A 23,093-nucleotide genomic window follows, 5' to 3' on the forward strand; every position below is an offset into this window, starting at 1 on the left:
GACATTGGTGGAAGCAGTTGCTGGTACCAAAAGTAGTCTAGCTGTCCTCCAGGTTGTGGTCATCAGCAGCACAGTGGCCACACAAATAAACATGTGGCCACTTGGGTCGCATCTCGGCAGAGCGCGTACCACTATCGCCCCAGCCCAAGACTGCCCACACGCGTCCCGCTGTTTTAAGTTCCAACCTCTCTCTTTTTCTTTCCCGTGCCACCAAGTTCAGTCCTCATAATATGGTGGACACCACGCCGCTTTCCCCTAGGAGGGGAAAGCAAACCGAGAAAGATCTTTCTCCTCCTAGGCCGGCATGGGGCTCTGGCTTAGTTCACAGTCTAGAGACATTGGTGGAAGCAGTTGCTGGTACCAAAAGTAGTCTAGCTGTCCTCTGGATCATGGTCATCAGCAGCAGAGCGGCCGCACACATAAACATGTGGCCACTCGAGTGCGCACCGCTATCCCATTTCCTCTTATGTACATGGGATCGTGGTTGTGAGTGCCCAGCAGTCCCAGAGGGCTATTAGAGAAACAGGTTAGACTCCACTGCATGCTAGAAAAGGTGACAGAAATGAAAGGCATCATGTGATCTAATTTTCTTACTGAAGAGATGGAATAACATCAGCTTGATGTTCAGATTCCATGTCTGGGAAGGGGTCCGTTTTCTATTCTCCAGGGCATATCCTGCCTGTGGACAATCGTCTTTTATTGAGAAAGACACAATGATTCTAAGTTGACTTGAAACCAGCGAGAGGAGGCGGTTTCTTCCTTATTTTTGTTTTCTGGGGCCACGCACAATGATGCTCCAGGCTTGAATCGGTGGTCAGCTGCACGCATGGTGCACCTCGACCCTCTTTTCTCCCCGGGCCCTCCCTTTTTCCTCATGTTTACAAGAGTTCGTTCTTGAATGGGATATGGCCAAGGACCCCATGCAGTCATTTGATGTGTTTATAAACATAGCAAGATCTGTAGCTGTGCTATCTCATGTTAGAACAAAAACCTGTTTCTGTTTTATTTTTTTGGTGTGTGGGGGGAGCGCTTTCCCAGGAGTACAACATGGTCCTTCCTTCCCACTTGTGGGGCAGGTGGTGCCAGGAATGAAACTCAGAGTCTCATGCATGCATGGCTTACACGTTCAGTGCTCTGAACCATCTCCCTGGCTCCCAATTCCTATTTTAAAACTGTTTTTATGCCATACTTGGTGGTGCTCAGGGGTCCCTCTTACTGCCCAAGGGACCCTATGTGGTGCCAGGGCACAAGATAAGAGCACTGGCTACTGTACTATTGCTCCAGTCCCCCGATTTCCATTTAAAAATGAGTATAAGTACACTTCAATAAGGAATTTTACTTTGCAAATCAATGAAAAAAGGGCAACTCTAGAACAGACCACTAGAGGGCACTATTACCACTAGCCATATTTTATCTTGGAAAACAAACTGAAGTAAAAATACATACACTGGAACAGACCTGAGAGTACTGAGATTTTTCTTCCTGCATGGTGCAAATGAGACAGCTGAGGTAAAAAGAGGACAAACAACTTGGCCGTCATGCGATAGTGACATGATTAAACCGCCTCTTTGACTCTTCCAGTGTGTCATGATTTCTTATGAACCCACAATGACAGGAGACGACCTATGGGCATAAGTGACAAGCAATTTTCCTGGGGGCTGCCCAGCCTGCAGGGGAGGGGTGTGTGTGCTCTCAGAGCTGTTCCAGACGTGCGGGGGGTGGGGGTGGGGAGTAGGAGGAGGAGGCTGAGGGAGAGGGAGAATGTATTCTTTAGAGAAAGCCAGTGAAAACAGAGTCAAGCACAGGCCTCGAATCAGGATCTGGTGGCATTTAAGAGACCTATTACCACTCCCTACAAATACAAAGCTCTGCTTAAAACTAGTCACCGTGGGGGCTGGAGTAATAGCACAGTGGGTAGGGCGTTTGCCTTGCACAAACCAACGCGGGTTTGATTTCGATTCTCAGCATCCCATATGGTTCCCCAGAGCACTGCCAGGAGCAATTCTGGAGTGCAGAGCCAGGAGTAGCCCCTGTGCATCGCCAGGTTTGACCCAAAAAAAGAAAAAAATAACTAGTCAGACCTCTGATGACTACGTCACCTGTTATGTCATCTGTCGGTGCATGTCCTTGTCACCTGTGTGGGGTTTCCCTGTCATTGGTAGCCCAAACTCTTGAATATATCAAAGTTTCTCTACTTTGCAAGAAGCCAATACATAAATAGTATTTATAAGTTTTTTAAATGATTTTTTTTTTTTGTATGTGGCTTTGGGGTAGCAGTCAGAGGTGCTCCAGGGACACCAGCAATCGCACCTCTGCTTCTTACATGCAAACCATGTGTTCAGTTTTCTTTTAGAAAAGGGGGTAGAAATAGTCTCTAGGAAACTTCCCAGGGCTATCTGGAAGGTGATGACTCTGAAGAAACACGACCGATTTCATTTGCTTCATTTTATTTCTCTCAGAAGTGTTAAGTTTCACTTATCCTTATGTGTATGTGTATTTTTTTCTGACTTCACAGCATTCTTGGAAGGGCAAGTTATTTCAAAGGAGGATGCTGAGAATATGTTGGTAGAAAGCAGCAGGTTTTGTCACCTTTAATAGTTGTGTTACCCTCTGAATTTCTAGGGGTAAAGCTAGAAACACTCTACTGGACCAGTTTATGCACTTCACTATTGTGTGCTGACCTCAGTTCCACCACAAAGAAACTTTGCAAAGTATCCTCACATCCCTTTTACAGATGAAAAACAGCACTGCCTAAAATCAGCAGCAAACATAAGGAATTGAACTCATCTCTGCTCCTACTTTTATGCCTGAAGTGAGTTACATGTAGTCCCTCCAACCCTGAATTTGATCATTCTTCCTAGGGACTCAGAACACAATAGTTTGGATTGAAATGTCACCAAGATGAAAGCACAAGGTATTCAAATGGAATGAAACGTCATTTAAAACACCTTATCACACCATATGGCATAGAGCTGGGTTTTGCTCATAAGGGTTTTTTTAAAATTTTCATTCCTTTATTCCTGCTTAAAGCATTACACTCATGTGTAAAATGCACTCATTTGCAGTAAATACCTGAGTGGTTTACACTTACTTACATTTACAAATCATCAGCCAGATTTACCAGATTCAGATGAAAACCCCGACTAACACTCTAGAAGTTTCTCCTGTCTTTCCAACTGGCAGCTGTCTATAGCCTCTGAAAGGGTCTTCAGTCTCTTAAGCTCATCTCTTCTTGCATGTCTAAGTGGAACTGCAAAGCTTCCAAAGCAGTGGCTCCTTTATTCCATGGATTGTGGCTGGCCCCGACTCTTCTTTCTATTCTCCCCTTGTGTTATCCCGCCCCTTGCTCTCTTACTTCAATCTTGTGACTCAGATTTGTCTCACTTCACATTGTTTGGCATGCGAACATCTTTAACGATCATGCAGTCTTTAGTTTCCACTAGCTAAAAAAGGGTACAGGGGGCCAGAATGATAGTATAGAGGGCAGGGGGCTTGCCTTGCATGCAGTAGATGTGGGTTCATTCAATCTTGAGCTCTCTACTTGGTCCCCTGAGCCCCACCAGAAGTAGGTGATCCCAGAGCCCAGAGCCAGGAGTAAGCCCTAATACTGCAGGGTGTGGGCAGAACCGCACCCAGAGTCCTTGCAAACACCAAAGAAAGAAAGAAATGGGAGCACAGCCCTGAGACTCCTACCCAGCCACGGCTGCTCACTCCTGGTCCAGCCTCATCAGACCCTGCCTAAGCAGCCCCTTTCTCAATATTCCTTGGCAAGTATTTTTCCTGTCGATATGGAATGTTAAATATTTACTTGAGAGAATAATGGAGGTGGGACGCAGCTGGCAGTGCTCGGCCACTTACTTATCTTCAGGAGAAGGGACGGGCTGGCCCTGAATCGACGCAGCTCTGGAGTCCCTTGGAGCTGAGTGCTGACCCTTCACGGACCGTTCCGGAAACCCTTATGCAGCAGGGCTGAGACAGGACAGGACACGCTTCCCATTCCCCACCCCCAGCCCTGGCTGCTTGAAGCATATCGCCATCATTTACCCCCGCCCCCCAAATTGGGCTCCAAGGAGCCCAATTAAAAAAGCAATTTCATGGAATATCTGTACTAATTGTAAGAGCAAACCCCACCATCCTCCATTGAGTTTCAGAGCTCAGACATTCGAGAGTTTCCAGAATGCTAATTTCATATTTATTTCCTCACACCACTAACAATTCATCTGTCCTTTAACAACCTGATTTACACAAGCAAACTGCAAATGAAAAACAGGCAGTCCTTTGAGTCCTTCGAAACGCGCGTATGTAATAGAGCACAAGCCCAAGTGTTTACACAGGAATAAGCTGAAGCAGCTTTTGTCCAACATGAAATTAGCATTACAATTTAAATATTCATGCCCGCAAAGGTTTGTATGATCTAATATACATAGTTATTGAAGACTTTTAGCTGGGGGGGAAAATGTCAACAAAAAGCTAACCATTATGTAAAATTATTTACAATTAAACATTCAGGATCCTGATTCACAAAGCTTAGTGCATTGTCATGATTTAATTATGCATTTTATTTATGAGCTTCAGAGAGAGGGGTAAGTAACTGTAGAATATTTCTCAGGTGAAAATCTAAAGTGAGTGGCTTTTAGAAGACTGCCAAGATGCTTAATGCAAACTGGGAAAAAAAAATTAACAAAACATACTCCTCAGCAACTGCATGTGATTTGAAAATTTCAGTACGCAGTAGCAATCAGAATAAACAGGCCAGAAAAAAAGAACGAGAGCCATTTCTAACAATATTCTTGGTATGTACATGAAGAAAACATATTCTTCCTCTTGTGCCCTTAAAAAAAAGTCACCACCAAAAATGACTGCATATGAACCCATGCAAGAGCCTCTCCTTCCTTTCTGCACAGCAGTCTTGAAATGTCTGAATCAGGAAATCTGAACAAGGAAAGAATGAAAATGCCCTATACAAGAGCAACCAGCTCAGCAGCTCTCACTTATTTCATGGTGAAAGCTGAGATAGAGTGACCAAGTGGTGAACTATTCTGATTACAAAAGAAGAACGTGTAAGATTACCCAGGAAGCACTCCAATGATTCAATAGTGATTTTATGTCTTCAACAAAGGAGATGACTCAAAGAAAAGTAACAAGACAAACTTTTCAAATTTCAGTGAATCAGGTCCTAGATATAAGTCTCTTAGAGAAAATGTACAGTAAACATTTTAAACTCTGGAATGCAGATATAGTACAATTACTGGTACATTACATTTACAAAATTGCTCAGGCAGCAGTTGCCCCAGAGTTATGAACTGAAAAATGTACAAGCCAGTTCATAATGACTTTAGATACAATGTTATTAAAATACATTGTTAATCATAAAAATACTTTACTATGTACATGTACACTGTATAAATTCTAAATTCACCTATGAAAGGAAGCCTGGAAGTTCACTTCTGGCCCACTGACCCAGGAAACAGTGCAGTTTGGTCTTCCCACCATGTACACGGGCTGAGTAAGTCCTGCAAAGTGGCACTCCATTCTTCGACAGTAATGCACTTTTCCTTCTGCAGGACACTTAGTTGGAAGAGTCAGTTTTACTTCCGCTGTATTTTGCTTTCCGAAATGCTGGTCCAAGTAACTCTGGGCATTCACACAATTCATTTGCAATTTGGTTACACTTCAAAAGAAGGCTATAGTTCATTTCATCAGTTATTACACTATCTTGCTTGTAGCTGGGATGGCTTGCAATAAACTCCCTCATCCATCTGGCCACTGTCATTAGTTCTCCTGGAGAAAAGAATTTTATAGCAATGGAAGTTTTTGGAAAAAAAAGCTGACAATAGCGACTACTTAAAACACAATCTTGAAGAAAAGTTAGTAAGACCTTCTGGTGTAATGCATAGTAGTGGTTTTGAAACAAGATATTATCTATCTTGTGTTAGAAGAATTGTGAGGAATTCTAAGTTGCAGATAGGCTAACTAGAGCAAATGATGGCACCTCTCACATGCTACCCACACACTATCGAGGCCAACTCCTGAGGAAAGGGAACCACCCGTCACTGCTGTGCTTGGCCTCCCCTCTGACCAGTGACCGGCTCCAAGGGTGGTGAGATTCTGAGTGGCCAAGGGGTAGAGAGAAAATCTAGCAGTGCTACTGTCTGAGAGGCTACCCCTTATGGCTCCAAGAAGGTTTAACTAACGTCTCGAGGGAAACAGACTCCACACTGCAACTGCTACTCTTATTCACAGCTTGAAGTTCCCTTGTGCCAGGCACCTGGAAGGTCTCGCTGAGGTGAGCCCCTGGCAGCTACTAAAGGGCATCCTTCAGGTGCCCAGTTTGGAAACAGATGGAAGAACCACCCATCCTCACTGTGCTGCTTCGTCTATGAAGTTACTTAGCAACAGAAAGAGCCCGTGATCATGTCCACAAACACCACTGAACATAAAACACAAATGCAATCCAGATATTGTATTTTGGATTCCATTATCTCAGATGCCATCGACATAAGGGGGGGAGCTAGTGAGGTAACTCAAAAGCACTGAGCACGCATACTGTGCAGACACAGAAGGCACTACTCGGGCCCTAAGTGCCACCACGCACTATGGCCCCAAAACTGAAAAGCGCAAAAGGTGCACCTAACCAAAAAGGTCAAAATGCGAAAAAGCACGGATTAGAAAGAACACACACTTGAAATATAGACTGAATTTCTGAGGTTTGGAAAGAGAAAAGCGAAGGATGCCATACCGGACGCTCTCTTCTTAATTAGCTTCAGGTAGTTGAGAATACTACATCTGGTGTCCACATCCACTTCCATGTTCTCCAGGTAAGAGTTGAGAATAGGGATGAGCCCGGGAAACACGCCTTCCTGTGAGAGCAGGGCAGCCCATCAGTGACCTGTCCCCGCCCCAGGGAGCAGGCCCCCAATGCCCCGCCCTACCTTCCCGTTGATGATGGTGTCTATGCTCATGAGGGTGTACTCCTCCACGGCCTGCTCGCTGCTGTTCTGGCCCTTGCCACGGCCATCCACCACCGCGCTGCCACCTACCAGGGCCAAGAGGAGAGGCACGTGAGGGGCCTGTTAGGCCTGCAGGGACCCCACCGGCCAAGCAGGCTTCATACCTTTGCAAATATCCTTCCGGAAATAGAACATTCCCTGCAGGACGGCATCCCGTTTCTGTGCTACTTTCATGTTTTCATCGACCTGGGGGACAGAAAAGAGGCTGGGTGAGCACATCCCTGACGAGACACGTATTGCCTGATGTCCCTGGGCTTCTTCAGTCAGGCCCATTCCCTTGAGGACTGATTCTCTGCATGCTCTTGGGCCGGAAGAACAGTCCTTTTATGCGGGATGCACTCCACCTCACTGGGGCATGGATTTGGAGTAACAAAGGGGGTGTGGGTGGGGGCTCCTAAAAGCAGCTCTCCATCAGAAAGTCAAACAGAGGGGCTGGAGGAAAAGGACAGGGGAATCCCCAGTACCACAGGTCTCGGGAGAGCCCTGGCCTCCTGAGAGCTGCTCGGACCTAAATTCATGCATGCTGGCTGCCATTCAAAGCGCCTTTGTGTCTAAACTGAAGCAGGGAGTTTGCTAGCCTCAGGCAAAAGCAGGGAAGAGCGCTGGCCATCCGGGGCATGCTGCACCCTCCCTCCCTGCCACTGGGCCTTTGCTGCCTCACTTTGCTGAGGAAGGGGAAAGCGACTCCGCAGGTCCTCGTGTAGGGGTCAGATGTGTCCCAAGGGTCACCCATGCTGCCAAGCCCCCAGGGTGGCACTGGCTTGTCAACTCATTTTGTGAGTGAAAAAAGAACTCTGGCACTGAAGTGGGAGCACAGCGGGCAGGGTAGTGGCTGGCCTGACACATGGTTGATTTGGGCTCCAGCCCCAGCACCGCACATGGTCCCTAGTCCCAGCCAGCAGTGACCCCCCCCCAGTATAGTGGGGTATGCACCACGCCCCAACAGGAAAATAGCCCAATTATTGTGGATTTTCTATTTCTCCAATGACCTTTTAAGCCTCTCAAACACAATTTGTCTTTTTTCCAATTGAATCACAGTGAGATACAATTACAAAGTTGTTCATGATTGGGTCTCAAGTCACACAATGTTCCAACACCTGTTCCATCACCTATGTCCCCAAATTCCCTCCCACACCCACCCCAGCCTGCCTCTATGGCAGATACTTTTCTTCTCTTTCTTTCTCTTTAGGCACTGCGGTTAGCAATAGAGTACTGAAAGGTCAGCGTGTAGATCCCTTGACCTCCTTCCGGCACCCAGTTCTAGTTCAGAGTTCTAGTTCTAGTTCACTGTCGTAGTGGAGTCTTCTCTGTCCTAACTGCACTACTCCCCACCCCACACTGTGGCAAGCATCCCACCATGGAACAGTCCTCCTGGCCCTCACTTCTATTGTCTCTGGGTATGTCTCATACTATTATTTTTTTTTTTTTTTGCTTTTTGGGTCACGTCGCACCTGGCAATGCACAGGGGTTACTCCTGGCTCTGCACTCAGAGGACCATATGGGATGCTGGGAATCAAGCCTGGGTCAGCTGCGTGCAAGGCAAATGCCCTACCTGCTGTACTATTGCTCCAGCCCTCATACTATATTTTTTAATATTCCGTAAATGAGCCCAATTATTCTATGTCTGTCCCTCTCCCTCTTCCTCACTTCGCTCACAGTGATACTCTCCATGTCCATTCACGTATAAGTAATTTCATGACTTCATTTTCCCTTGTGGCTGCGTAGTGGACCATTGTCAGACACAGCCTTAAAATCCTTAGAAGTCTCACATTTCCTACTCAGGATTTTAGAGACTTATGCTGAACTGCAGGGGCAGTACGAAGTCACTAATACTTATATCTCCTCAAACTCAGTGAGCGACACAACCTTTAGTGTGATCTGGACACTTTGAGGAGCACAAACAAGTATAAAATTCTACCATGGCACGAACATGTTTTCATTCTAATAAGACTTTTCCCCCTTAGTTTTGGGAAAAACTTAATACTGGTTTTAATTTGCATATTTATGAATTTTTTTCTAAACTTTATCTTGCTATTGCTTAATGCTTAGTTATGGTTATAATACTGAATGCTATGATTTCCCTAAGAAATGAGTGAATGCCTGGAACAACTGTACTAGGAACAACTTTGCAAACCACAGTGTTTAAAATCAGGGAAAAAAACAAAGAAATGAGTGCCAGCATTCCACACATGTTCACTTCCTTCTACAATCTGCAATTCAAGTTTTGACACTGAAAAAAAATCTATTAGGAAAACTTACATGTATTTTACAAGTTTTTTGGACACAGCTGACTGTCCGCAAGGCTTACTCCTGGTTCTGTGCTTGGGGGTTCACATGGGGCACTGGGGATCAAACCTGAGCTGGCCTCAAGTGCCCTAACAGTTGCATGCTCTCTCTGCCCCCAGCCAACTCTCCAACGACCTTGTCTGGAAGCCAGTTTCAAGAGCTCCAGCTCAATTCCTGGCGATGATGCTAGTGATCGAACCCAGGGCCTCACACATGCAAAGGCAAGCGTTTTACCACTGAGCTGTATTCTGGGTCCAGGTATGTGAGTACTTTGTATTGACAATTTCTCTTTTTGGAGATCAAATGCCAATATTCTGCATACAAAGCACCCGCTTAACCGCTCAGTCACATCCCTGACCTCAACAATATTTTTCTCTCTTTGAAGTTCATCCATTCTTCTGAGTTTGGAGAGCATCTTAATAACCATTACTTGAATTCTTTATCTAGTAGATTGCCTATCTGCACTTCACCACAGGTTTTTATTGGGCTGAAGATGATTAACAAGTGGGATTAACCAGCCCAACCAAAATACCTTTCTTCTTTATAGAAGTTTTCATTCCACTCATTTTCCCTGCATTCTATCAGCACTTTCCTCTTCCACTATAATTTTAATATTATTGTATCAAGGGCTGGAGCAATAGATAGTACAGTGGGTAGAGTGTTTGTCTTACACGCAGCGACCCGGGTTTGATTCCCAGCATCCCATATGGCCCCCTGAGCACTGCCAGGAGTGATTCCTGAGTGCAGAGCTAGGAGTAACCCTATTACCGGGTGTGACCCAAAAAGCAAAAAAAAAAAAAAGGTATCAAATGTATTAAGCATTAAATTATAAAGTACTATGAAGCATTAAATTATAAAGTATTTATAACAAAAATATAATTTGGATAGGAGGGGGAAAAAAATCAATCCATGGGGCACACTCTAGCCATCTTGAAAGTCTCTGAAAATAAAGTGACATTTCAAATACAGTCCTCAATCTCATTTTATGTGGACCTGACTAAAGATCCTAGCAGTCCGTCAATGGGGTACCCAGACCAATGGCATTAGCTTCGATAAAGGGAAAGAGAAAAGGATGTTTAAAGATAAACATTTTACTCTCAAGGATGAACAATTCTACATAAAGGTCATATTTCAAAATATTATATGCACATAAGCAAACACAAGTAACTTTGGGTATCTACATCCACCATTATACCAACACATTCTTACCTTTGACAATGGAATGAGGAAATCCAATTTGTATGAAAGGATCACTCTGGTAAGCAGGACCACAAACACTACATATGCCGAGTTCTCAAAGTCTGTCAGCTGAACCTGGACCCCGGAAGCCGAGAGATGTTACTGACCGACCACGTGAGCTGTGCCCCACTCGGATTCCCTCATCCCTGAGCCAGCCCCGCATCCCTGGTCTGCCAGTCCAGTCTCTCTACTCACGATCTATGATCAGAAATCAGTCTTCAGCGGCTAACACAATTTGGTCTACGACTGCTTTCTAATCAGTCTAAGTGCTAGCATGAGAGCAGCGGAGGCTGAGGGCAAGGGCCAGGCCAGGCGGGGCAGCCTGAGCCAGTCCCCACCGATGGGGAATGTCTTATCTTACCTCCATGGGTCGGAATTCCACTCTCCATCCAATATCTGAGTTTGGAGGAGGGGGCTTAAACCTCATTGTCTGCCAATTTGTGGACTGAATATTCTATAACAAAAGAGCAGAGAATAAAACCAACGTTTTATGTGTCCAAGGAAACATTAAGATCTGCTATTTAATAAGTAAAGACTGCTCACTGTCCATATTTGTACTCTTCAAAGTCTAAGTACAAAGGTAAGGATTTTCTTGGCAAATGACTTGCTAGTAAAATGAAACAGCAGGTGTAAACAAAAGCTGGGTGATAAGTGTGAGCAATGAGACAAGCACTATTATTTTTGTGCCATATGTTTGAATTATTCACCACTGGATCAACAAAATACTAAGAAAAAAACACTATGATTTTTATTAATATTAATATAAGGGTACTTTAAGTCATTACAATTTTCTTAGTTCTTTATTGCACTATGTGATGAAAAAGCATTAAGGCTTCAACTGTTACTAATTAAACACAGATGCAGAAAACAACTTCTGACTTGGTTAGTGAGGTGAAATGGATTCAAAACTGAGGAGGTACCTCAAAATGGTCAGACTCATTGGCATCATCCAGGTTTATTTTCTCTTCAAACAGAGTCAGTGGGTCTCTAATAAAGAGATGCGCCACATGCTGGGCCAGCAGATGGTCGATGCCTGCAAAGAGAAGGCATGGAGGGCCCACTTCAAACTTATATCCCGCTGGCCTCTAAGCTCGGCGTGAAGATGGGATGCTCAGAAAGTTGGAAGCAAAGTCACCTAGAAACTTAGAAATGCCTGGTTCACTCAGTATCCTCATGTGCCTGAGTATTTTATCCTTGAACAAGGAGTGTCAATTTGACTGGCTCTGACACGATACCCACCGGACACATGTGTGGATCTAAATACCTCTAAAGTAAGTTCCTTTGGCTAAAAGTCAAGAACTCACAGGTATTGGAACTTGAAACTTTAGGAACAAGCAGCCTCATAGGAAAAGTTAAACGCTTCATACTAAAAGCAGAAACCAGAGCAAGCTTTGAAGAATCACAGGCATGCAATCAAATCTAGAGAATCAAGTTGCTCACCTTCTTGCAACAGTTGTTGGTAAATTTCTTTGTCGATTGTCAGATCAATGTCATTGTATTTCTCACCGCACACCGATAAGTAACTGTCTATTGAATCATAGCGGGATTTACTGATCCTATAATTATTTTTCTTCAGCGGCTAAAATTTAAAAAAAAAAAGCCATACAAAATAATCTGTATATAATGGTACTATTATAAAATTTTATGTATAATAATTAAAAAATCCAACCTTAACATATAGAGTGAAAAATTGCTATCCTTAACAAGCATCGTTAGGGAAAATCACATGTAAATTAAACCTTGCGGGGCCTGAGAGCTGGCGTGGGAGCTCTGCACACTCCTAGTCAGCCAAGGCCTGGCTCCTGCCGCCAGGACTGCACCCGCACCCTCACCACCACTGTGCGGCCTGCTAATAAGGCCTGGCTCCTGCCGCCAGGACTGCACCCGCACCCTCACCACCACTGTGCGGCCTGCTAATAAGGCCTGGCTCCTGCCGCCAGGACTGCAGCCCGCACCCTCACCACCACTGTGCGGCCTGCTAATAAGGCCTGGCTCCTGCCACCAGGACTGCACCCGCACCCTCACCACCACTGTGCGGCCTGCTAATAAGGCCTGGCTCCTGCCGCCAGGACTGCAGCCTGCACCCTCACCACCACTGTGCGGCCTGCTAATAAGAACACCTGAAAGTATCTTGCAGTAAATTTAAGTAGATCTCTTCCTAGGATGATTCAGTCTTTCTTCTCCCTCACAGATTATTATTAAACTAGAGAAGTAAATGCTAAAATTGAAAGCAAAAATACACACGTGCATGCACGCGAGCGCGCGCGCGCGCACACACACACACACACACACACACACACACACACTGAGTGTAAAACTATCAAAATGATTCATCCTTTAGATTTTATTTAAATCACAGTCAACAATTATTACAATAAAATGGAACCAGAGCAGAAGCAGAAGTTGTTGTAGTTCTGGTCGAGAACACCAGAATCACTAGTGAGGGCTCCTTTAGAGCTGCTTTGTCTAAATCCTAGTCCTGGAGATACTTATTTGTGAGATCTAGGATGGGTCACACTGTCTAGTTCTTTCCTTGAACATTTCAGATTGTTCTGATGCATGCAAGGTCACAATTCAACATGCAGTTAAGAGTCATTAATAGGCAAAAATCTAACCCTTAATTTGGCAAAGAATTTCAAAACAAAGTATACTTTTCACACAAAAAAAGACCTCTTGTTAAAGATAAAATCAAAACTATCAGTGCTAATAAAAATGTAGGAAATGCATTGGGTTTAAAATAACAAACAGATTTCAACAAACACCCCAACCAAACAAAATCACATATGCCACATATTTACCCCACAACAAAAACCATGAAACCAAAAACAAGAGAGATTTAAAACATGTTAATTTCTTCCCGCATATGACTAAACCCCTTAGGATAAAAATTTAAAGGCGACTTAGAAATTACCACAGTCACGACAGGCCCGTTTTACCTTCGTGATGTAAAAAGGATAATAAGGAAAATGATTCCCACCTCCAGTCCTCGCTCCTCCCGAGTTCTGTCATCTACGGATGCGGAAATCACTCCCCAGCGACAGTCAATGTCAGACACATGGCCTCGGTAGAAAGGAGACGCGGCACTCAAAGCCATCTGAGAACAAACGAAAAGTCAGCACACTTACACGTTTAAACTGTCTGCTTACACAGTGGAAAGAGTTAAGTCCCTGGCAATTAGTTTTGGTCAATAAGAATCAGTTTTTACATCCATTTGGAAACTCCACTATGTACTGTGCTCATGGTGCAATACTCGAGGCCTCAAGGCCCTGCCCTGGGGCCATCCCCTCTTCTACGTGAAGCAGGAAGGGAGAGGGGGATCACTGGACACTCAGATGCATACAGGAACTGGCAACGGTAAACTTAGACTCACTTGATCACAAGCTTCGAATCTCACAGTTCCGTCAATTCACTGCTAACTCTCATGCTACACTGAGCTACCAGGGGGAGTTCATTTCTCGAAAAGGCTTGTCTGACCAGTGTCTTTCAGCTGGGATATTGTGGCTCAGGAAGCATCCTAGGATATTTCAAGGGATTACAGGTGAGAAGTATATCAATGTGGGGGAGGAGGCCATAGCATGAGACTGGTGGGAGCTAACCAGCAGTATTGGGGGGACACAGAAAGGAAACAAGGTCAGTGAGGGGCCATAATTGGAAAAAAGGTTGAGAAATACTGGTCTAAACTTTAGGCACACAGCAAATTTTGCACATGCAGACTTTATAAGCCTTTTTTTTTTCTTTTTGGGTCACACCCAGTGATGCTCAGGGGTTACTTCTGGCTCTGCACTCAGGATTCACTCCTGGCGGTGCTCAGGGGACCATATGGGATGCTGGGAATCGAATCCGGGTGGGCTGCATGCAAGGCAAACGCCCTACCCGCTGTACTATCACTCCAGCTCCAATAAGAGTCATTACCGCCCCCCCCCCCCCCGCTTTTTTAAAAAAGTGATTTCTACTTACAACAATGGGACATATAGTGGCCAACTGATCGTACAGGTATCTGGCCTCAGATATGCTGCAAGCTTGGAATGTTACCTGTTAAAGAAGTACAAAGTATTAAATCTTTCATCTGCTTAAGACTTGCAAATTATTAAAACAAAAACTCATTAGCATACACATCCTCCTCAAGGATGCAGCCTGAGAGGACGACCCACGGGCAGTAAAAGATAGGGTGGCTGGTATATATGGTCATTCTCTTGATGATAACAATGCAGAAGTTTTATTTAACAACCATTTTGGATGGATAAATAGGTAATGAAGTTGTATTATATATACATAAAGGCATACTATGCAGCTGTAAGAAAAGATGAAATCATGCAATTTTATGAACCATGGATAGAACTGGAGGGTACCATGTTAAGTCAGAAGGGGAAAGACATACCGACAATATCATTCATCTGTAAAGATAGACAAAATAAGGGAATAGAGATGATCTAGCAATGACAAACATCTGATCTTGAATTACAAAACTGATTACCAAGCAATGGAGGGAGGGTTGTGGGAAATGAAGACCATATTAGAGATGATACATGGACATTTGTAGAGGGTTGTGGCAATTTGGTTTTGTGGGGTGTTGCAACTTTGTACATCTATACCATATTCATTAATACTACGATGGCCATGTTACCTAAACAAAAACTATCTTAGATTAATTTTGCCTTTAAAAATAGGTACTTAATATTTAATCTAAAACATATATCCAGATCACTGTATCACTGTCATTCCATTGCTCATCGATTTGCTTGAGTGGGCACCAGTAATGTCTCCATTGTGAGACTTGTTACTGTTTTTGGCACATCGAATACACCACGGGTAGCTTGCCAGGCTCTGCCGTGTGGGCTTTCCGAGAGGGACGGAGGAAATGAACCCGGGTTGGCTGTGTGCCAGGAAAACGCCCTACCCGCTGTGCTATGGTTCAAGCCCTGTATAACCTAGATAACTAATATAAATAACCATGTTTCTAAGTTAAATAAATTATGAAATTGGGGGAAAAGACAATAGAGAAATGGAAAAGTTCAGCAAGTCATTCCCTCTTCTGGTTCATTTCCTTCCTATACTCATCATGACTTCAGTTACCTCAGGGGTTACAGAAATCTTGTTACAAAAGTGATCGACTGACTCTGATGGAGGGTTCTGATGTTGTGTGGCAGTGAGAAACAATGTGAACAAGGCAAGAAGCAGGAAAAGAGGACAATTAAGCTTCTATAACGGTCCGAGAAGGACTGGAGAGCTAAAGCAGCAAGCGCTGGTGCCCAGTGGTACAGAATAAAGTTATGGTGGGGGCTTGGAAATGGACACTCTGGGGAGGGTGTGGTGCTGGGTTGTGTTAGGCACGAAATTCTGTCATTAACAGTACTGTTCACAGTACTGACTGTTCCCAGGGCCATTCTGAAGGGTCATGATATGCTGAAGGTGGGAGGGGTGGTGGGGAGAAGTGGTAAGTGGCTGCATGTCAGGGCCGGTGTCCAGAGAAAAAGTATCTCGGGAAAGTTCAGTCTATGTCCTGAGTTTGGGGCGATGACCCAGAACGCTTCCAAAGGCACGGGAAGTAGAGTATGTAAGAGGTAGGCAGGATCTGGGCAAGACGATGGACCAGTAATGATACTGGACTCATCCCTCCTCTCTGCTTCAGGCTCCGTGAGATGCTGGAGGCCGAACCTGGGGCTCGCAGGTAAAGAACATGCCAAAGTCCTTTGAGGAGTCTCCTTCGACCCACCCTCCTTATTACCATTTTCAACTAAGTAATAACAAAGTGAAATACAGGTGCCTGGAAAGGACCCGTGGGAAAGCTATCTAGAGAAACAGTGCCCCATGGGAGAGACAGCGGGAAGAAAATACCAGTGACAGCAGAAATCCTATTAATAAGATCGCCCAGGGCAGGGTGACTAGGAAAACTTTTGGGCCACACAAAACAAGCAACAGAATTATCTCTAGATTATTGAATGTGGCATCCAGTTGTGCCCAGGGCTGCTCCTGCCTCTGTGGCCAAGGATCACTCTGGGCTTGGCTGACTATATGTGGTGTCAGGGACTAAACCCAGGTGGGCCACATGCAAGGCAAGAACCCTACCTGCGTACTCTCTGGCCCCGATAATTTGTTAGATAAACACACAATCTACCAAGAAATAGAAAACCTGAATCAGCTGATAACAGGTATAGAAACTGAATCAGTTATCAAAAAACTCCCCTGAAGTAAAAATCCTGAACAGGTGTTGAGTTTAAAAAACTTCAAAGAAGAATACAGGCCCATTTTCCTCAGATTCTTTCCTTCCAAAACCTGAAATACTTTGTAGCTTATTTTGAGGTCACCATTACCCTGGATACCAAAACCAGAAAACAGTAACATACACACACATGCACACACACACACACTACAACCAATGATCAAAAATGAACACAGATATCAGAATTCTTAACTAAATACTAGCAAATCTAATTCAACAATGCATTGAAAGGTATACCTTTCTATACCAAGTGGGGTTTTTCTGATAACCAATGATAGTTAAATATATATGAAATCGAACCAACAGATTACCAATAAAAAGGGGAAAAAAATCTATGTGATAATATTCGTGGCTGAGAAAGCATTTAATAATGCCTGATGTCCATTTATGAGAAAACTCAACAGAATGGGGGGCCAGGGAGATTACATGGGGTAAGGCACTTGTCTTGCATGTAGCCAACTCTAGTTCAATCCCTAGAACCACATCTAGTCCCCTGAGTACTTCCATGAGTAATCCAGAGCCAGGAGTAAGCCCTGAGCACAGCTAGGTGTGGCCTTGGCCCTCCCTCAAAAATTTTTAAACAGTGACTCGACAGAATGAGGATACAGAATTTCAACATAGTTGTGCTACATATTATAACTTGACAGTAATTACAACCGCATGTGACTGGCATAAAAAACAGATGCAGAAATCAAAGTCCATATTTATCGATGTTTAATTTGTTAACCATTCAAGACCAATGGAGAGTGGCAAGTGTCCTCAACAAATGGCATTTGGAAACTGGATGATCATGCCAAAGAATAAGCGTCTCTAATCCAATATAAAAAAACTTAATTCAAAATGGGTTAAAGATCTTGATGTAAGAGCTGGAACCCTCAAATATAAAGAAGAGAGCATAAATGAAACACTTTTTGGGGTTCAATTCCAGCAGCAAGGGAAATGAGAGTAAAAACAAATAGAATTACATACAATAGAAAACGTTTTTGATCAATAAGACAAAATATAAACTAAATAAGACAGCCTACAAATAGAAGATATCTATCTGCACATCAGACATTCAGTAAGGTGTTAATGCCCAAGATAAATTTTAAAACATCATGAAATATAACAAAAATTAGTTTAAAAAATGAGAAGATGGGGGCTGGAGCAATAGCACAGCCGGTAGGGCATTTGCCTTGCATGCGGCCGACCCGGGTTCGATTCCCAGCATTCCATATAGTCTCCCAAGCACCGCCAGGAATAATTCCTGAGTGCATGAGCCAGGAGTAACCCCTGTGCATTGCCAGGTGTGACCCAAAGAAAGCAGAAAAAAAAATGGGCAGATGATTTGAAAGTTTTCTGGAGAGAATAGAGATGACCTACTTACTAGAATGCATATTTTTAAAAAAATAGTCATCTTTCCTGATTATCAGGTAAATGCAAATTAAGAGACCGGTGACAATGTCATGTATCAAAAGTAGTAATAACAATACTAAGTGCTAGAGAGCGTACAGGTAAAATATGGCATGCACAGATGCTGGAAATGTAAACTGGTACTACCATTTTGGAAAATGCTAGGAAAGACTAAAAATAGAATTACGTATTATCCAGCAACACCACAATTGAGTACCTATTTGAAGAAAACAAAAACATTTACATAAAAATCTATATCCCTCCCAGTTAATTGCAGTGTTATATACTATGGCTAAAATATAGAAGCAACCGAAGTCCCTTGTTAGAGGCTAAAGATGTGGCTTTTCATATATACAACAAAGGATGATTCAGCTATAAAAAGAAAAATTGTCATTTGCAGCAAGATGGAAGAAACTAGACAGAAGCAAGTCAAATGTGAAGCAAAGGAAGTCAGAGGAAGTGATACTGGTTGTTTTCATCTACTTGTAAACTGAAGAACAGACATGACAAAAAGACAATCCAGGAATACATACAACTAAATCTAGCTGAGAAAATCGTGCAGGGAAAGTGTGAAAAAAGTGGTAGGTAAAAAAGTTTTAAGATGTAGACAGATAAAATTATCACATCATTAATACAACTACCCTAAAAACAATTACTTAAGAGAAACCAAACCAAGATTGGAGAAAATATAAGAGTAAGGCATTTAGGGGACAAAGTGACAATACGGCGAATCGGGCATTTGTCTTGCGTGTGGTCGACCTGGGTTCGATCCCTGGCATCCCATATGGTTCCCGGAGCACTGCCAGGAGTAAATCCTGAGCGCAGAGCCAGGAGTAACCCCTGAGAATCACTGGTTATGACCCAAAAAGCAAAAATAAAAAAAAAAGTTAAAGCATTTTAACGAAGGCGATGATTGCTTTGCACACGGCTGATTCTGGTTTGATCCTTGAGCACTGCACAGTGCAAACCATGCCTCTCCTCCAAGAAAACGAAAAAACAAAGACCTGCTTTCTTTGGGGTGGGAAGTCGAAGGAAGAATAGTTCATCTCAGCATTAAGAGGCACACTTATAATAACTGCACATTGGAAACAGTTCTAATTCTCTGTTAATACTACTTAGAAATAACTGTCGGAATGTAGTGTTTTGGTGCAGGAAAGAACAGAAATTACTGAAGCAACTCGAATCCCAACCTTCCTATAACTTCTTTGTTAATAATGAAGACAATTTGGTGTTTTAGCTAAATTCAATGACAAGCCGCCATTACAAATTCAACATGGAAAAGAGCAGTGTCACGCACAAATCAAGGACTGAGAATACCAAAGGTTAAAACAGATAAAAGATTGAGAAGGACTGACAGAGAGGTCACTGATAAACCAAACGAGAGCAATTTCTGCCAGAGTTCATGGAATTTGAAAACCGCCCGTCAGTGCTTAGGTCAGGATCAAACTGGAAAGGAGACTGGCAAATCCATGGAACAGACTGGTGGCCACAGCATGAGGTTCCATGAGCCAGTAGAATTTCCCCTCAGACTGGGGGAACATGTACAAGGGTTGACAATTTAGCCATTTAAGAAAAAGAGAAAACCAACCAAACAAAAAACCCCACCGAAAACCTGTTTACTACACCATTACTATTTTTGTGTCCGTATACAAAAAACAAAAATCATCAAACATAAAATTTACTCTGAAAAGGATCTGGTTTTAAAAAAAGAATTTTCTTCAGGGAGCAATCAAAAATGCGTGAACCTACTACACAATAGGAATCTGAATGTAGCTAAACTGCTCTCTGTGGGGCCAGGAGGCGGCTCATAGGGCTGAGTGCAAACTCTGCGTGGACGTGATCCGCCAAACACAGAGCCCCGAGTGTCCCGAACAGTGCTGGCCCTGGCCACAGAGCCCCGCACCCCAAAGCTGCTGCTTTTGTACACAAGTCTTCCAATTCTCTATCTTAAAAAGCACTTTAGAGCCATCCTGCTTTGCTATTTAGTTACTAGTATTCCACTTGAGCAATTCAAAGCAGGCATTATTGTGATTTGGGGAGTTCATCTCTACTGCTACGCACGATACATTATTTATGCTAACAGGTTTTCTAAGTGAAATAATAAAACTGGGGTGCTCAATGTGACATCAAGAAAAAGACAAAGGAAGCTCCTTCAGACCATCCTAATAAACACACTTTACATCTTTTTCTTTTTTAAAAAAAAAGGAAGAAGAAAAAGACAATGTATTCCTAAGACCATGACGAATTTATACTGGATGAGAAAATGTCTCTGCAGGCAATAAATAGGTGAACCACCTAATTGGACATATTTAGTTAATGTTTTTTTTTTTTTTTTTTTTTGCTTTTTGGGTCACACCCAGCGATGCTCAGGGGTTACTCCTGACTTTGCACTCAGGAATTACTCCTGGCGATGCTTGGGGGACCATATGGGATGCCGGGGATCGAACCCAGGTCGGCCACGTGCAAGGCAAACGCCCTACCCGCTGTGCTATCGCTCCGGCCCCTAGTTAATGTTTTTAAGGGAAAGAAAATCTCTAAAATGGAGCAACTGTGCTATCTGTGGCAAAACCAGTCTGGTTTAATATTTAACTAAAAGAGCACTGATATAATTTTAAAGTCATGCACTCTATGTAAGTTCTAGAACTTAATGGTTTGCTTCAGAAATATTTGTAATTAAGATAGGCAAACAGATATGTGGTTAAAAATTAAAAGGTTTCTTTTTTATGAAGTATGTCCAATTCCAGAGACCATTTGCTGGTCTGTGTTTGAGGGACAATTTTTTATATTACCTAATTAAGAAAAGCTGAAAAAAAGTTTTGTGGCCAAGGCTGAAATGGTGTTTGAACACATTTTAGCATGGAAAACCTTACTCTGGTATTCACTTGACACAGAGCAATGTACCAGAAGGTGTGCGTGCGTATGCGTGTACATACTGCTGGATATGCTGTACTGCGTGTCTGGTGTTAAAGAGTTCCAGCTGAAGGTCCACGGAGCCTTACACAGGGGTGTCCAGCTTTATGCTGTTTCTCACCATTTCTAATCAGTAGAAGAATAAAGAACTGGATAAAATCTGCTTGACTTGATAACAAAGCACCCCCCATACCTTTTTGTCCAATGGGTCACACCCAGCTGTGCTCTGGGCTTACTCCTGGTTCTGTGCTCAGGGATCAGTCCTGGTGGGGCTCGGGGGACCGTATGTGGGACATGGAGTGGAACCTGGCTGGCAAGGCAGGGAGCCTACTCACTCGGCCATTTCTCTGGCCCTTTGTTATCTGATTTTCTCAGTATAAAATTTTTATTTAGAGCAGCTATTACTCTCTTACTTTAACATAACTTTGAACAAATTAAAGATTAAAACATGTCACTTCTATTAATCATAAAAATAAATAAATATTAGCTTGGGTCAGACCCAGTGGGGACCTAACAAAAATCTTTCGCCTGCTGAGACAATAAGAGGCCAAAAGAAGTGATGGAGGAGCCAGAGCAACTGTACATTTTCCTTGCATGCAGCTGATTCAGGTTTGATCCCTGGAATCCATATGGTCCCTGAGCACCGCCAGGAGTAATTCCTGAGTGCAGAGTAATTCCAGGAGTAAGCCCTGAGCATTGCTGGATGTGAAAAAAGAAGTGATAGGAGTTACCTGTCAACTAGAGCAGTGAGAGGCAAAGGCCTGGCCCGGGCCACTGTTCTGCTGTGCGCGCCTTCTCAGGCCCCCAGCAAGCTTGGACACACCACTGCAGGGCCGCCAGTGATCTGATTATATCCAGGCAAAGAGAATGCCTAGTCCATCTCCTATGCAACTTAGCCAGGGGACAAGGCAAAAACATGCTGTGTGTGTGTGTGTGTGTGTGTGTGTGTGTATTTTAATAATACCCGATAGTGTTACGTGAATGTAAAACTTTTAAATCCATTTCTTGTAGATCAAAGAATGCTGGAATGCATCTATCAGAGTACAATTTCAGAAAGGACAGACTGCCGCAGTAGTTACAACCTCACGGCTATACCTTCACTAGATGGCAGCAAACATCACACAGAAAGAGAACAGTGGGGCTGGGAGACAAGTGAGGGTGCACATCCGGCAAGTGACTCACTGGTCTCAGTTCCCTCCCGTGGCTCACAGAGCATGGCCGGGGACAGCGGGGGTGGCCCAGGGACCCCCAACACCACTCTGCCCAACCAGCAACATATCCCTGCACAAGAATAATAGAACCCATGACCACTTAATTGCCCACTGTATATCTTTGTAGTGAACTACAGATTCTGTAAGAGCGAGTATCTGATTAATTACTGGTTTCCAGAAAGACATACAGGGGCTACCACTAAATACCACCAATCAGTAGCATGCTAGTTCGACTGATTAAAATGAGATCACTTTTAAAAAAGAAAACATGCATACATGAAGAAAAGTTAGAAAAGCAAAGTGCAGGAGGACACGGGGCCTCTCCATGGGAAACGGTACCTGAAGACAGCAATTGCCCATCCCAAATCCCATGGCATCCATGTAAATATGGTCGGGTTTAGAAGCCCTTGCTGCTTCATCATCCTCAGGAAATGTCTCAATAAATGGAGATGGTGTGTTCTTGTCCTTAAATACTGTATTAATAAAAAATTTTAAAAGGAAATGAATGAGAGTCAAGTAATAAAATAATTCAGAAGGTTAGCTCTCCCTCCACCCCCCACCTCTCTGAAAAACTTACTTGGTACATTGATAACAACCTTTTCTCCTCTCCTATGTCGAATATTTCTTGTTAAGGTACTAAAACAGACAATTGAGTATCATAAATTGGTCACCTAAGAATCATCATGCAAAAGAAACCAATTATATATACGGACACTTATTCAAACTAATATTCTAGTTCATTATTCAAACTAATAGTCTCGTTCACCCTACAGACACTATAATGTGGATTCAGATCTCCTGAAAAGTCGTTGCTTTAATATCGAT

General features: G+C 43.4%; 1 protein-coding gene across 1 annotated transcript in view; it reads right to left on the minus strand.

The window, feature by feature from the left end:
- Positions 1 to 4,117: 4,117 nt before the first annotated feature.
- Positions 4,118 to 23,093, minus strand: part of GCLC (glutamate-cysteine ligase catalytic subunit) — a 48,440-nt gene continuing 29,464 nt past the window's right edge. The window contains exons 5-16 of the mRNA XM_055136466.1: positions 22,846 to 22,904; positions 22,608 to 22,741; positions 14,493 to 14,567; positions 13,513 to 13,629; positions 11,976 to 12,114; positions 11,456 to 11,568; positions 10,897 to 10,989; positions 10,506 to 10,610; positions 7,115 to 7,196; positions 6,933 to 7,036; positions 6,740 to 6,860; positions 4,118 to 5,781 (exon numbers count right to left, since the gene is read on the minus strand). Coding sequence (XP_054992441.1) covers positions 5,570 to 5,781; positions 6,740 to 6,860; positions 6,933 to 7,036; positions 7,115 to 7,196; positions 10,506 to 10,610; positions 10,897 to 10,989; positions 11,456 to 11,568; positions 11,976 to 12,114; positions 13,513 to 13,629; positions 14,493 to 14,567; positions 22,608 to 22,741; positions 22,846 to 22,904 — 1,354 coding nt within the window. The 3' untranslated portion in view covers positions 4,118 to 5,569. The remainder of the gene's footprint in view (positions 5,782 to 6,739; positions 6,861 to 6,932; positions 7,037 to 7,114; positions 7,197 to 10,505; positions 10,611 to 10,896; positions 10,990 to 11,455; positions 11,569 to 11,975; positions 12,115 to 13,512; positions 13,630 to 14,492; positions 14,568 to 22,607; positions 22,742 to 22,845; positions 22,905 to 23,093) is intronic.

The sequence above is a fragment of the Sorex araneus genome, chromosome 4 (genome assembly GCF_027595985.1).
Source record: "Sorex araneus isolate mSorAra2 chromosome 4, mSorAra2.pri, whole genome shotgun sequence".
Taxonomy (NCBI): domain Eukaryota; kingdom Metazoa; phylum Chordata; class Mammalia; order Eulipotyphla; family Soricidae; genus Sorex; species Sorex araneus.